Here is a 14,567-nt window from a genome sequence, read left to right on the forward strand (position 1 = left end):
TTTGATAAAGCTTCTAGTTAGAGTGGCTCAGGTTATCCTGAGCTATCTCTATAGTTCTGCTGCTATAGGCTTAGACTGCTGGAGGACATAGGGACCCCTTTTTCATCATTCTGCTTCATTCTATCTCTATTCTCCCACTCTGCAGAATCTGTTGGTTCAATCTTGACTGTGTGATCTGGTGAACCGTAAAGTGCCTTGAGATGACGTGTTGTGAGTTGGCGCTTTATAAATAAACTGAACTGAATCTCTAACATTATGCTAGCTTCGCCTCTTCTGTTCCTGTTTGGCTGTGACTCCATTCTAGAGAAAAAATATCAGCTGTGCTGCTGCCATCAACACCTTTGTTTCTAGATGTTGGAGCTCGGCCTGTTTTTCAGTGTAGTCCTGTTTCTCTGACTGTGACTAACTGGATGTGCTCTCTTCATCCTCCGACATGGGAGCTACTTCAGAGCTTGTCTGCCTGGCTGTGTGTTTCCTGGACGGGGCCGCCTGTGGAGCTGGTTGACAGTTGCCTTTTGTATCTATGCTTCTTTTTCTATGTCTGCTTCTGTCTCCTTGAACCCCAGTCGGCCTCAGCAGATGGCCGCTCACACTGAGCCTGGTTCTGCTGGAGGTTTCTTCCTGTTAAAAGGGAGTTTTTCTTCTCCACTGTCACTTCAAGCATGCTTAGTGTGAGAGACTACCTTCAAGTCAATGAGTCGATGCAATCATCTGGTTTTCCTTAGATAGAAAACTTTGAATCAATTTGACTGTGTGATCTGGTGAACTGTAAAGCGCCTTGAGATGACATGTGTTGTGAATTGGAGCTATAGAAATAAACTGAACTGAAATGAATTGAAACCTCTAATAATAGAAACATTGTCTAGGCTACAGTTTATGATGGATATCTATTTCCCTATGAGACTTTATTTCTTCCCCTAAAAACTCTTTAGTTAGAGGCAGATCCAGATCTGCTCCAAGATAGACCTCTGCAGGAGACCCTTCCTGTAACATCTACAACATCTCCTGGATAAAGCTGCCCATGATGCACTGCAACATTTAATTTCATAACATGTTTGTGAATAGAAGTGAAAACCTTCATCACCAGGGCTGTAACTCGGACCAATGTACTGAGGAGCAGTGCAGAGATCCCCATCCTACCAGAACACCAGGGGTTGAACAGCAGGGAAAGCTTTGCCAGCTCCCTCTCCTCCCTCCCCAGCGTCGCAGACAGCCTGTACTCCCCCACTGGAGCGTCAGCTGGGGGAGTTATGCTCAGAGTCAAGGTTCCCATCTCAGCAGCAGAGCTCCTCTCAAGTTCTGCTCTCCACACCGCCTTAGCAGAGGCAGAACGCTGCACCTTGTCTGGGACACCGAAACGTGACATCGTCCCCAGGTTCTCAGACGGATGTTCTCCTAACAAGAGGAACCACAGAATGGGTCAGACAGCGCTCTGTAGCTAAGATCAACTCAACAAAGGATGAAATAAAGGGCCGACCTGTTGCTACGGTCATAGTGAGCTGATCTGAGGTGGGTTTGAAAGCTTGAGCCAGTTTGATGGTCAGTTTGAAACTCTGTCCTCGTCTCACAATCAGCTCCTTGGTGGAGATTTCACTGGTGTGGTGATCATTGTTGTTGGTCTCACTGTGCAGGTCGACACCAGTAAACCCTGAAAACAGAGAAAGACAATGTTAAACTGCAGGGAAGTCTGCAGGAAATACAGAGGTCTCTGCAGCTGATTCCTCTATATAGCTAAATAGGCCTGATCATCCAAAATTCAGACAAACATTAAACCGGAAGACAAAAACATGTTTTTTTAATGAAGATTTTTTTAATGGAGAGGGAGAAGGTCCACGCCTTAATGGCCGCTCCGTGAAGAAGAGATTCCAGGTTCCTCCTAATTAGAAACACCTTGGTTTCTGCTACAATCTCTGCTTTTTCTCAAAGTAGCTTCATCTGGTCTGTTCCTGTTTGGCTGTGACTCCATCCTGGAGAGAAATAACTTAAATTGTATCCTTGTACTAGGTCAAATAAGTTGCCTGTAGTGTCCTTAAAGGTCCAGCAGGTGTCAGTATTCTGTGAGACAGTATAAACACAGCATCAATACAGTTTGGCAATGAGTCAAAACGCTTCAAGATGTCTCATTAACCCCGCGGTTCTCAAAGTGTGTGGCGCGACCCACTGGTGGGGAATTGAGACGTGACAGGTGGGGCGCGCCAAGTTCCGGTGTGTGTTGTGTGACTATAAATGTAGAACGTGTGAGAGCAAACTGTCCTTATAGCTGTATGTTGCCGCTTTTTAGACCAATCAAACCCACAAAGTAATCATTACTAGCCTACATGCAGTCTAATTAAAAGAACATTAGATATGAGAAAAATTTCACCTGGAACTGAAGTGCCAAAATAATGATTGACGTGACGTCGGCATATTATTTGTAACGGAATAAACTTTCGCGCCCCAGTGTTGCCAACTCAGAGACTTTGTCGCTATATTTCAGACCCCTCCAGCGACTCTTTTTCAAAAAAGCGACTAGCGACAAATCTAGCGACTTTTGGAGACTCTTACGTGAAAGCACGTATCGTTCCTTTTCTTGTCCTCCAGCGGCAGGTGCTGCCGTGGGGCGCCTCCCCCATCCCAACCCCGTTCTCCCCCGCTATCGCAGGAGTCCCTCTCAGCGCTGCAGTCAGAGACACAGCATGTTTACCCTCAGCGTCCAGACTGCAAATAAAGCGCACATGCGCCGGGATTGACGGCGCAGGTTGATCATAAATAACTGAATTTGAAATATTTTATCTTAAATAAATAACGGCGTTTGATTCACACAGCCACATGTTCATGTTTCTGGTTTGGAGTGGAGAGGGAGTATCCACTCATCGGGCAGAGAGCTGTGTGCATTCTTCTTCCCTTTGCCACATCATATCTCTGTGAGATGGGCTTTTCAGCTGTTGCTTCACTGAAAACAAAGCATGACAACCCCGTTTTGATAAACTGTGCAATGCAAAACAGGCTCATTGCAGCCACTAATGCAGGGATAAATAGACCTGTCTTGCCAGATGGATTTCACTTCTTTTCTTTTATTAACAGATTGCAGAGTGGCACTTTAATTTTTTCTATCTTTGAGCTGCATTTTTATTTTCTTTATTTTTGTTTTTATTTTCTTTATTTTTGAGCTTGCTGTTATTTGATGTAGGTAGTTTGTATTTAGATACTACTTGTTACTTCAATAAAATTGGAACATTTTAAGATCGTTTCATATTTCATTAGCATTGTGTTGGGGCGATGGGGACAGGCGGGGCTTGAAAATTCCCCCTTGTCCAAAGTGGGGAATGACAGAAAAAGTTTGAGAACCACTGCATTAACCCATCACTAGTGTTTACCTGTGTTATCTTTGGGAGCTTGTTTAACCATAAATATACTATTGTTTGATCAATCAGTGTTTGATTCACTTTTAAGCCTTCCATTAAATCTTAAGATTAATCTCTTCCATGAATTACAATTTCATCATTCTTATATCACGACTTGAATAAAAAAGGATTAACAAGTTGTGCAACATCTTAATACTGTGTGCTGATTTAAGCATGAGCAGAACATTCTAGACTGATGTCAGAGCGCCGCATGCCAAAGGCTTGCTAGGTTTCTGTGAGAAAGCAGGGCGTGTCAGTGTCAAAGCAGAATCATTAAAGAAGGCATGTCCAAGCAGGGAGGAATCCTAGGAACACACCAACAACATACCTTCTGTTTTGTGGTTAAAGTCTTAAACCTGGGTAGGTGCTTCAGATCCTCGACAGCATAGAAAGCTACTTAAGAGAAAACCAGAACTCTGACAGCTAAATGTTGACCTGCACAGGGGAACAGACACTGCATGAAAAGTGAGATTTTCGTCCCCGTAAACTCCCGCAGATCTGCCTGATTTTCGTCAGTTTCCGACAATTTGCAACCCGTGCTTGTCCGCGTTTGTCGTGCCACAAATTGTCGGAAACGGACTCTGACGTATGTGGAGAGCGATCAGCTGTACTAATGGCCCTAATTAGCATATGAATGCAGCAAACCCGCGCGGCTGGCCAGGTCTGGCTTGAATAACCTTCTCAGTATTGGCTGAAACCACTATTCTCAAACAAATGAAATCGCTCGTGATTGGCAGCAAAACCACACGTGGCCACGCCAGGCTTTAATTTTCTTACTGAGTATTGGACGGAACCACTTCTTTTTAAACAAGTAAAGTCGCTCGTGATTGGTTGGCATATATATATATTTACATATAAATTTACATATATATATTTATTCATATATATATATATATATATTTATTCATTCATATATTTATTCATTCATATATTTATTCATTCATATGGTGTGTATTTATGTTATCCTACACTACTACACAATTATTATGCTACCATCAAGGACATGAATGAATTTATACAGGAAATGAAGATTTGCCAGGAAGCTGTTTATGCAAAGAAAGAGCTTTATTGAAACACAACTATATACAACGCGTATCCAAACACATGCGTTTCTAAAAATTAAAAGTCCGTGAATGGTCCGTTTGCTTCCTCTGGGTTGGAGGTAACTGGCAGCATTCCCTCCGAGGCAGGTCCGATGTGCAGACGCCTACTGTGCGTGGCCCTGTACTTCGGCATCGCTTCTAACCGAGACTGCAGCTTAAAACAGAGTTCAGTGAGATCCGGCCTACGAAATGGCGGCGACCGTACAATCCATCCAGAGACACCGCCGAGGAAGGCGGACTTCCAGAGTTCCACTTCCTCATCTGCTAGCACACTCTGCCTCGCTTTCAGCAGCTGAAAAAAAAAACAATGAATCAGCGCACTGCGTATGGACACAACACATCTATTAATGCACCTGAAAAATAGTCACCAAATAAAGTCTTACCCTCTTTCTTCTGGCCCGACTCCGAGCAGATAGCCTCCGCACGCAGCGTGTGGCTGGCTGCGTATATCTGAAGCTCCTGCGTACCGTCTGAAAATACGTCTTACAGGCAGCTGGAAAACAATTAAATGAGAGTGGTATAAATAAAAAATCAAACGCAAGTCACAGTAACAAGGAAGGAGAAAACATTAAAACAAGTCACTTACACACAATGTCATCTTTATCAACATCGTGCAAATCTGGACTTGCCGAGATGGGAGGTCTGTGAAAACAAAATGTAAAAGCTATGATCGGTATCCATCCGTATCCATTGCCTTTTACCGCAGAATGAAAGCATACTCTTTAAATCTTACCCTTGCTCCGGTTCATGGCGCCTGCAATTAGTCTCCGAGTTGTGAAGACGGCGTACTGCTTCCTGTAAATCACCAAAAAAAACACTTCAATAAAGCTTGTTCTAGCAAGGCTACTATTAGCCGCTATTAGCCGTAGCTTAGGCTAGGCTGCTTTTAGCTTAGCAGGCAGTAATCGAACATATATTTACCGCTGAAATCTCTTCTTTGAGTTCGTCTTGTTCGATGCAGAGTCGCCATCCCGTCCAAGAGGAGTTTTACCCCGAAATCCAGAAGCTCCAGACCGCTGCACAAAGCAAAGCATACATCCTCCACTGTGGCTGCACACCGCCGTTCTGAGTTTCTTGGAGATCGTAGGGAGCATGCGCGAGATGAACCAGGGTGTCCGCGGATCAATAAAAATAATTAAAAAATCATTCTTTTTTTTTTTTTTTATCAAGGCCTTAATTGGCACTAAAATTATTTAAATATGTTTATCGAAGTATTTATAATTCTTTAATAAAAAATGCTTATAAAAACAATTTCGTCAGATATATTATATCGCTCCAGGCGGAGAAAAAGCTAGAGGATATATATATACGTATATATGTGTGTGTGTGTGTTTACATACATACAGGAGTCATGGAACTCTGCTTGCAGCGCCCTCATATTTCATGTACACTAATAACTTGTGTACATGGTTCTTGATGATGGCATTAAAATCATTTCAAATAGCATTAAAATAGCATTAAATTAGAGTCACTCATTCCTGTATGAACCCTGTGAGCGCTTAATTTAATATGACATATTAAAAAAATCCCACCATCATCCAGCATATGTTCAGTTTCTGCCCAAATATATATGTAGATTTTTGTAACGGGGATAAGGATAATTCAAAACTGCTTTTTTTTTAATGAACTTGTTCACTACTTCCAAACTCAGCATCTCTTTTCATTCCTGTAATAAGAAGTTTCTTTTGAATGGATTTGATTAAAGTTTAAGTCCCTCGGTATAAAATAAATATTTTGATGGAGATGAGAAATCTGCTTCCTCGTTGGTGAATAACCAATAGTTTGGATCCAATCATTTAAATAAACGGTGTTAGTTTTTTATATATATATATATATATATATATATATATATATATATATATATATATATATATATATATATATATATATGTATATATATATATATATATATATATATATATATATATATATATATATATATATATATATATATATATAAGAATTGTGCTATAATTTCTAGTCACCGATCTGTTGCTGCTATATTTTAATTTGACGAACCGGAATTTGTCGATGTTCTTTTTCCTGTTTGGTGCGATTGCAATTGCGGATCTTGACCTGGCCGGACCTTATGACCACAGTGTACCAATCTTCTGATGGCTACTTCCAGCAGGATAATGCGCCATGTTATAAAGTAAATCATCTCAGACTCATTTCTTGAAACTTTTCCACTTAAGTAATTGTGAATTGAGCATACTGACAGACAACATTTTATTTTTTATCTTAAATGCAATTTTTTTTTTTATAATTACTGCTCTAAATGTATTGCTCTGTCAGCTAAAGATCTGTTTTGGTCTCTATACTTTAATTAAATAAATCAATTCAAGCTAAAATGTAAGAGGCTATACTAAGCCTGATCTCTTTGTATCAGAGAATTTCTTACCCAGAAAGATGTCACTTGGGGTAAAACCCCCCCTGCAACCCTGGTTTGCATTTGTATAGCTCACAGCATGTTCATTTACATGTTAAAGCCTCCCCTAGAATTCCATGGGGGGGAGGCATGGGGGGAACACTGCCTAAGAGAGTCCACGTCAATTTCTGACAATTTACGGGAGTTTTCGGCGAAGCCTGCAAATTGTCGTAAACTGCCGCTAACCTGAAGTTCCACGACAATCTACAGTGCCGCATATTGACGAAAATCCCACTTTTCATGCAGTGAGAAAGCAGCCTGAACTGGTGTGAGAGGAGAGCGGTTGGAGAAAGACAGTTTGATGATGGTGAACATTAGAGCAAATACATCTGCTGCAGTTTGTGTAAAACTTGCTGGACATCCTCATAATACCAAACATACAGTAGCAGCCATTCAAAATGGCTCTTTCGGGTCAAACGCCAGCCGAATGGCAGCCCACTTCCCTACAACTCCCAACGAAATCCCCTGCAACTTCCAGGCACTGTAGTGACCCCCTTTTGCGTAGTTTTTACTCTGACTCCATCCTTTCACTGAGTTACAGGCTCTGACCAGGAGATGGCGCTTCTCTTTAGATCTTAATGTCCACAAATCAAGACAGAAAGAATAGGACCAGTCAAGGACCAGCCAAGGGCCATTCAAGGACCAGCCAAGGGCCAGTCAAGGACCATCCAAGGACCAGCCAAGGACCAGTCAAGGACCAGTCAAGGGCCAGCCAAGGACCAGCCAAGGGCCAGTCAAGGACCAGTCAAGGGCCAGCCAAGGACCAGTCAAGGACCAGCCAAGAGCCAGTCAAGGAACAGCCAAGGACCAGCCAAGGGTCATTCAAGGACCAGCCAATGGCTAGCCAAGGACCAGCCAAGGGCCAGTCAAGGAACAGCCAAGGACCAGCCAAGGGTCATTCAAAGACCAGCCAATGGCTAGCCAAGGACCAGTCAAGGAACAGCCAAGGACCAGCCAAGGGTCATTCAAAGACCAGCCAATGGCTAGCCAAGGACCAGTCAAGGACCAGCCAAGAGCCAGTCAAGGAACAGCCAAGGACCAGCCAAGGGTCATTCAAGGACCAGCCAATGGCTAGCCAAGGACCAGCCAAGGGCCAGTCAAGGAACAGCCAAGGACCAGCCAAGGGTCATTCAAAGACCAGCCAATGGCTAGCCAAGGACCAGTCAAGGACCAGCCAAGGGCCAGCCAATGGCTAGCCAAGGACCAGCCAAGGGCCATTCAGGGACCAGCCAAGGACCAGCCAAGGGCTAGCCAAGGACCAGCCAAGGGCCATTCAGTGACCAGCCAAGGACCAGCCAAGGGCTAGCCAAGAACCAGCCAATGGCCAGTCAAGGACCAGACAAGGACCAGCCAAGGACCAATCAAGGGCCAGACAAGACTAATCAAGGACCAGCCAAGGACCAGCCAATGACCAGCCAAGGACCAACCAATGACCAGACAAGGGTCCATAATAGAAAGTGGGGGAAATGTGTTACTAGGAAAGGAAAGGAAATGGCTACTACTGTATGGATGTGTTAAGAGGAACATCTGATGACCAGTTTGGTTTCCAGCCTGTTTTGCTTTCTGAAAAAATGACTCAGAACCTTTGAAGGATTTCAGGGTGTATTATTCTTTGAGCAATGACTTCATCCACAGCTGAATGTGTGCTTCGAGCAGCGGCTCTGTTGGTTTTTGTTCCCATAGAAAGTTCATGAAATCACCAGGCTGGTCTGTGACTACCTCCTGGGTGTGTTCTCAAATTCTTGGTATCCGTATGAGGGAAGGGCGAAAACACGCCTTTGTCTTCTAGGGGTCATCTGAGTTTAAATAAACTATGTGCTCTTTAACAATTTGTACGAAAGGATTCTGAAGGAGGGCGCTCAGTGTCACAGTGGGTAGCACTGCTGCCTTGCCGCAAGAAGGTTTCAGGTTCGAATCCCAGCCTGGGGTATTTCTGCATAAAGTTTGCATGTTCTCTCTGAGCATGCATGGGCTCTCTCTGGGTACTCCAGCTTCCTCCCACAGTCCAAAAACATGACTGTTAGGTTAAGTGGCTTCTCTAAATTCTCGTTAGGCGTGATTGTGTGTGTGAATGGTTGTTTGTCCTGTGTATCTCTGTGTTTGCCTGGGCTGGCGACCTGTCCAGGGTGGACCCCGCCTCTTGCCCTTAGACAGGTGGAGATAGGCACCAGCACGCCTCGTGACCTCGCTTGGGATAAAAGTGATAGAAAATGGATGGATTCTGCAGGAACCAGTGCTCCGAGAAAATCTAAAAGGATTATTATTCTTTGACTTTATGAAGGATTTATGGTTAGAGAAACACATTCAACATTATATGTGAAAACAAAATGGGAAAAGGAAATAAATTTGAAAATTATGGATAAAGAAGGAATGAGAACGAAGTCTTGATATAAGGTCTATAAGATTAAAGTTGTAAAATTACAAGAATTTAGTCATAAATAAATAAAGTCATTACATCACCGGAATATAGTCAGAGAAATCACAACAGAAGCAGAATAAAATGTTTTAAACCAGAATAAGGTCATGATTTTACCAAAATAAACGTTTGACATCATAAAAGTCTTTTTGTTTTTTTACGGGATTTATATTTCAACATCACAAGATTAAAGTTATGAAATTACCAGAATAAAGTCATAATATTATGAAAATAAAATCATGACGTTACACAAATAAAGTTGTAATATACCAAGAATAAAGCCATATTAAAAGATTAAAGAAGCAGACTGCTTTACTGCTAACTGATCTGGGTTTATAACTCTGGTTATTTAGTGGTTATTCCTTCAATACTCTGACTTTATTCTCGTAATGTTCAATCCTCTTTGGATGATGAGATAATCCAGAAAAACAAAGGAGTGTTAAGAAATGTGACCGGTCTAAGACTGTGAAGAGGAACCAATGCGGGAGATGTGACGGGGTCAATGCGACGACCTAATTACATCTCAGCTCTTATTCCCACTGAACCATCATCAATTTATAGACGAGTGTGTTTTAAAAATTGTCATGATGGACTCAGACCTGAAACTTAAGATAAAGGCAGTCACTAAGTCAGCCTTTTATAACCTGAAAAACATTTCCGGAATCAAAGAACTAATGTCCAAGCAGGATCTAGAAAAATCCCTTCATGTATTTATCATTAGTAGAACTGATCACTGCATCAGTGTCTTCGTCAATTTTCCTTAAAAATCCATCAGACAGCTGCAGCTGATCCAAAACTTCAAAAAGTTCTCTAGAACTAAAGTTCTGAAGTCCCCACACTGGCTCCCTGTACTTCAGAAAAGAAACTCTAAACTCCTTCTGTTGGTCTAGAAATCACTGAATAGATCGGCACCTCAATCCATAACAGATCTGTTGTCAGTGGATCAAATTTTCATACCACTCAGGTCTAGTTCCAGCCTACTCTGTTCACCCAGAACCAGAACCTATGGAGAATCAGCATTTAGTTCCTATACCTCACAGATCTGGAACAAACTCCCAGAAGACTGGAGTAAGCCTGACTTCTTTGAACTCAAATTTAATAACCCATTTGTTTAGACCTGCCTTTGACTGTCGAGGTTGTTGAACTGTTAACTGATGTATTATTAGTTTAAGGTTGTGTTCCAACAGTTTTACTACCTGCTTTTATCATGTTTTTATCTTTATTTGCTTTTATTTCATTGTTTAATTCGTGTAAATCACTTTGAATAGACTTTGTACCAATCTGTGCCATAGAAATGAACTCATCTTGTCATGATAATCTTGTCATTAAATAAACTAATCTTGTCATGATGATTTATTGTCATGAAAAGAAGGGCCCGGTTTTCAAGGTGAGACAGATAGTTGAATAATTCAAATAGTTTATTTAAAGAGAGCGGGCTGTGGATCCGTGGTATCAGCTACTAGGGCGTTTATCACTGGAAACTTTTACCGCCAGACAATGAGGTAAGATCCAGCGAGTGGGCTGCCAACAAGATCTGGCGTGTGCCTCACAGAGTGTCCCTGATGCTGCAGCCCCAGAGAACATGTCCGAGCCAGGTCAGGCAAACAGATCAGAACCAGAAGGCTCGGAGGTCCAGGAGTCCAAGGACTGTTCAGGCAACCCGTTCAGACGAGAACAGACAGGCTTAAAGGGGGGTCGTCAAAGGGAATTGTTGAAGACCCCTCCTATTCAGCCAGGCCAAAAATTCCCTTTAGCAACCCCCTTTCAGAGAGGGACAGTTATGGGGCATTGCAGGCTTACAAAGAAGCCAAACGACCCCCACTCCAAAGGGGTGGACCCCGTTTGTCTGTTTCAATTTGCATGTTTTCTAAAAAAAAAAAAACGATGCTTTGTTGAGCTACTGTATAAAGCAACTTAACAAGATTTCTAACATTTGAATTGAAAAAACTTCCTTAATGGGAAGCAAAATGTCCTCACCCTCGGAAACAAAGTCCACTGGATTGTTTTTTAAACTTTTTTGGAATAGAGTCTGAAGTGCAGAAAAAACAGAACATAGGAACTGCCTTTCTTTTTTCATAGCTGGTTGGTTGTCTTGTCCAAACAATAGATCAAAAGATTACAGTTTCTGATGAAAATTAAAAAGGTTTTTGGCGTTAATTATACCTAAATAATGTGCGTGAATGATTGTTTGTCTCTGTGTTGCCCTGCGATGGACTGGCGACCTGTCCAGGGTGGACCCCGCCTCTCGCCCATTGACTGATGGAGATAGGCACCAGCAACCCTCGCGACCCCACTTGGGATTAAGCGTGTTTGAAAATGGATGGATGGATGGATATACCTAAATGCTTTAACACTGTAAACCCGTCATTTGGAGTTTTCTCTGCATTTTTCTCAGGCTGAGACAAAATGAAGCAAAGGTGTGAGAAGGTTTGGGCGTAACCCTTTATGGACAGCTGAGAGCTTTCTACAAACTGCTAAACAGGCGGCTGGAAGCATGCTCCCTAAAAGCAACAGCTTGATTTTTCTAAGTGCAGCAGATTTCTAATGAAACTCGCTGCAAAATGCTGCTGGTTTCTCAGCAGCTGCTGTTCACAACAACATACAGCAGCTCAGTCTAAAGTCCTGACAGAAGAAAAAAAAGATGAGGTTTGAACCCATACCTGTTGTGGAATTGCTGGAGTTCGCAGACCGGTCACGCTGCATTGTTTTTCTCTGTAGGGATCTTTCCTCTGGAACTGGAGAAACAGTTAAATTTGCTCTGCAGAGAGCCCTCAACCAAGCTGAGAGATGCACAGGTAGATTTCAAAACTCTTACTACACCCGACCGCATTTATTTCCTCCAAGCATTGCGTGTTTCAACCTCATTACCAATGTCCTGAAAGCCTGCCAAGCAACACATCACTGTGACGTCTGCTTGCAGGTTGGTCCTCCTGCTGATTCAGAACATTTTCCTTTTTTTGTCATTAAACTGATGCACCTTAAGAGTCGATACATTAAAAACCAGTCACCCCTATTAAAGATATACACCCATGGAAATAATTATTGGTTTCTTTGGGTAATTTACCTTTAAACCATGAAAGTAGAAGGCAGGTTTAGCCTGATCCTTTTATGCATGACTGAGCATGTAACAATCTGAAACAGGTTTCTGTTCTCTATGACTTGATATAAGTGAAAATAAAAGGAAATAAGCATAATCAATTTAAGCTATAACTAAATATTTAACGTTTATTTCAGTTTGGGGAGTATTTAAACCTGAATTTTTTAATCATCAGCTTTAAACCTGAGATATTTTTGAGACTCCAAAAGGAAAACCCAGATTTCATCTCTGTAACTTTCTCCAATTCTGAAGGCATATATATATAAACATATATACATATATATAGGCACTGGGACCCCTTTTTCATCATTCTGCTTCATTCTATCTCTATTCTCCCACTCTGCAGAATCTGTTAGTTCAATCTCTAACATTCTGCTCTCTGCTTTTTCTCATAGTAGCTTCATCTGGTCTGTTCCTGTTTGGCTGTGACTCCATCCTGGAGAGAAATATCAGCTGTACTGCTGTCATCAACACCTTTGATTATAGATGTTGGAGATCGGCCTGTTTTTCAGTGTAGTCCTGTTTCTCTGACTGTGACTAACTGGATGTGCTCTCTTCATCCTCTGACTTTTGAGCTGTTTCTGAGCTTTTCTGCCTGGCTGCGTGTCCAATCAATCAGTTTCTTTATTGTCAAGTACAATTTGCATCGTAATGGAGAATTTAGTTTCAGTGCAAGCTGTTCATCACATACATTGGGGTGGGTGTGCCGCAGAATGCTGCTGTTGGTGCGTTCTTATGGCTGCAGCAGTATTGGGCCTGTCCGCCATAACATCCACGGGAGGTTTGATAACGAGGGAGGTCAAATCCAAAATAACTAATTGTTCCATCAGCCTTAGAGTATCTACTTGCAGGCTCCTCATGGCAAATCCAATATTCCCCATTCTAATTAGCTTTTCTGCCTAATTTGATCAACTATCCCATCTCACCTTTGAGTTCACCCACCGCAGCCAGCCTGCATTTAATAGCATCCAGCATACGGCTCCCGATCTTGCTCGTTCACAGCCTTTGTGAGCGTGTCAGCTGCTGCCGGCAGCCTGATCAGTGCCCAAATTGCAGCTGATATCCTCTTTAATTGTGGATACATCAGGTATCCTTTCAAATCAAAACAGGAGAAATCCGAGTATCATAAATCCAAAAATCCTTGCATCTTCAACATCCTCCACTGACAACATTGTTAAACACACCACCTTCCAAGCCTTCCAGGAGTCCATGGTGTATCCCCGGCCGGACAGGAAGGGTTCCCTTTTCCTTGTCTTCCAGTTGAGAAAATTTGATCAATTCCATTGAGAGACCAGCTGACCAGATCCATTGTTTAAATTCGGGTAATATGAAGCGAGGTCTCAGAAAAGACGACGCAGCAAAGGAGGGACAGATCAGGGAGTTGCAGAGAAGAAGGAAAATGCGATCGCGTCCTTCAAGAATCTGTTCTGATTTATTACAGAACTTTACATTTTTATTTGTTTTTTTGTTTATTGCTTATTTGTAATCATGCAGTAAAATTGATAAGGATTCCTAATCTAAGACAAACCATAGATTAAGAATAATTAACTTATCCAAATACAGAAATGTTAATAGAATAGACATCCATGATCTGTTCTAGGTTGTGTCCCTCTCTTCTTGTCCCTTTTCTTCTTGTTTTCCTCTCTATGTTTTGTACTCAGCTGACTTTTCATGCTGTCTCTAAAGGAATGAAAGATTTTTTCCAAGCACTAAGCTCACTTAGCTGATTGCTCCTTCCTGTGTTTCCAAAAAGGCCAAAGTAAATAACCCAGTCCTTCTTTTCACTGTAGACAAGCCATGATCTGCTTATCTGTTCTCCATTTTTCATTTGGATGAAATAATAGCTGCATGAATCATGACAGCAGACAAGATAGAGGAGAGCAGGAGGCGGGGTTACCAATCTACTCGCTCTGGAGAGCAGAGTTCGCTTCCTTTAAATGTCACCAAAGTCTGCAGGAGCAGATTTGGCGCTAGACGCTTTTTTGAAATGAAAGAACACAACAACATAGAACACATTATCATAAGTATTCTGGTGGCACTTTAGCGAAGAAAAAAATTAATCAAAAACATGTGTAAATGTGCACAAATAAGGACCATGCATGTAAACAGAGTTTTATGCGGGGCCCCCAGGAACTTGGGA

The 14,567-nt window shown here is 42.1% G+C and overlaps 1 protein-coding gene across 1 annotated transcript in view; it reads right to left on the reverse strand.

Moving 5' to 3' along the window:
• The window catches only part of LOC119793556 (protein-glutamine gamma-glutamyltransferase 6-like), a 35,718-nt gene extending 23,531 nt beyond the window's left edge, over positions 1-12,187 (reverse strand). The window contains exons 1-3 of the mRNA XM_038300762.1: positions 11,991-12,187; positions 1,478-1,648; positions 1,141-1,395 (exon numbers count right to left, since the gene is read on the reverse strand). Of these exons, the coding sequence (XP_038156690.1) occupies positions 1,141-1,395; positions 1,478-1,648; positions 11,991-12,033 (469 nt within the window). The 5' untranslated portion in view covers positions 12,034-12,187. The remainder of the gene's footprint in view (positions 1-1,140; positions 1,396-1,477; positions 1,649-11,990) is intronic.
• Positions 12,188-14,567: the final 2,380 nt, after the last annotated feature.

The sequence above is a fragment of the Cyprinodon tularosa genome, unplaced genomic scaffold (genome assembly GCF_016077235.1).
Source record: "Cyprinodon tularosa strain WSP-4 unplaced genomic scaffold, ASM1607723v1 ctg455, whole genome shotgun sequence".
Classification (NCBI taxonomy): Eukaryota; Metazoa; Chordata; class Actinopteri; order Cyprinodontiformes; family Cyprinodontidae; genus Cyprinodon; species Cyprinodon tularosa.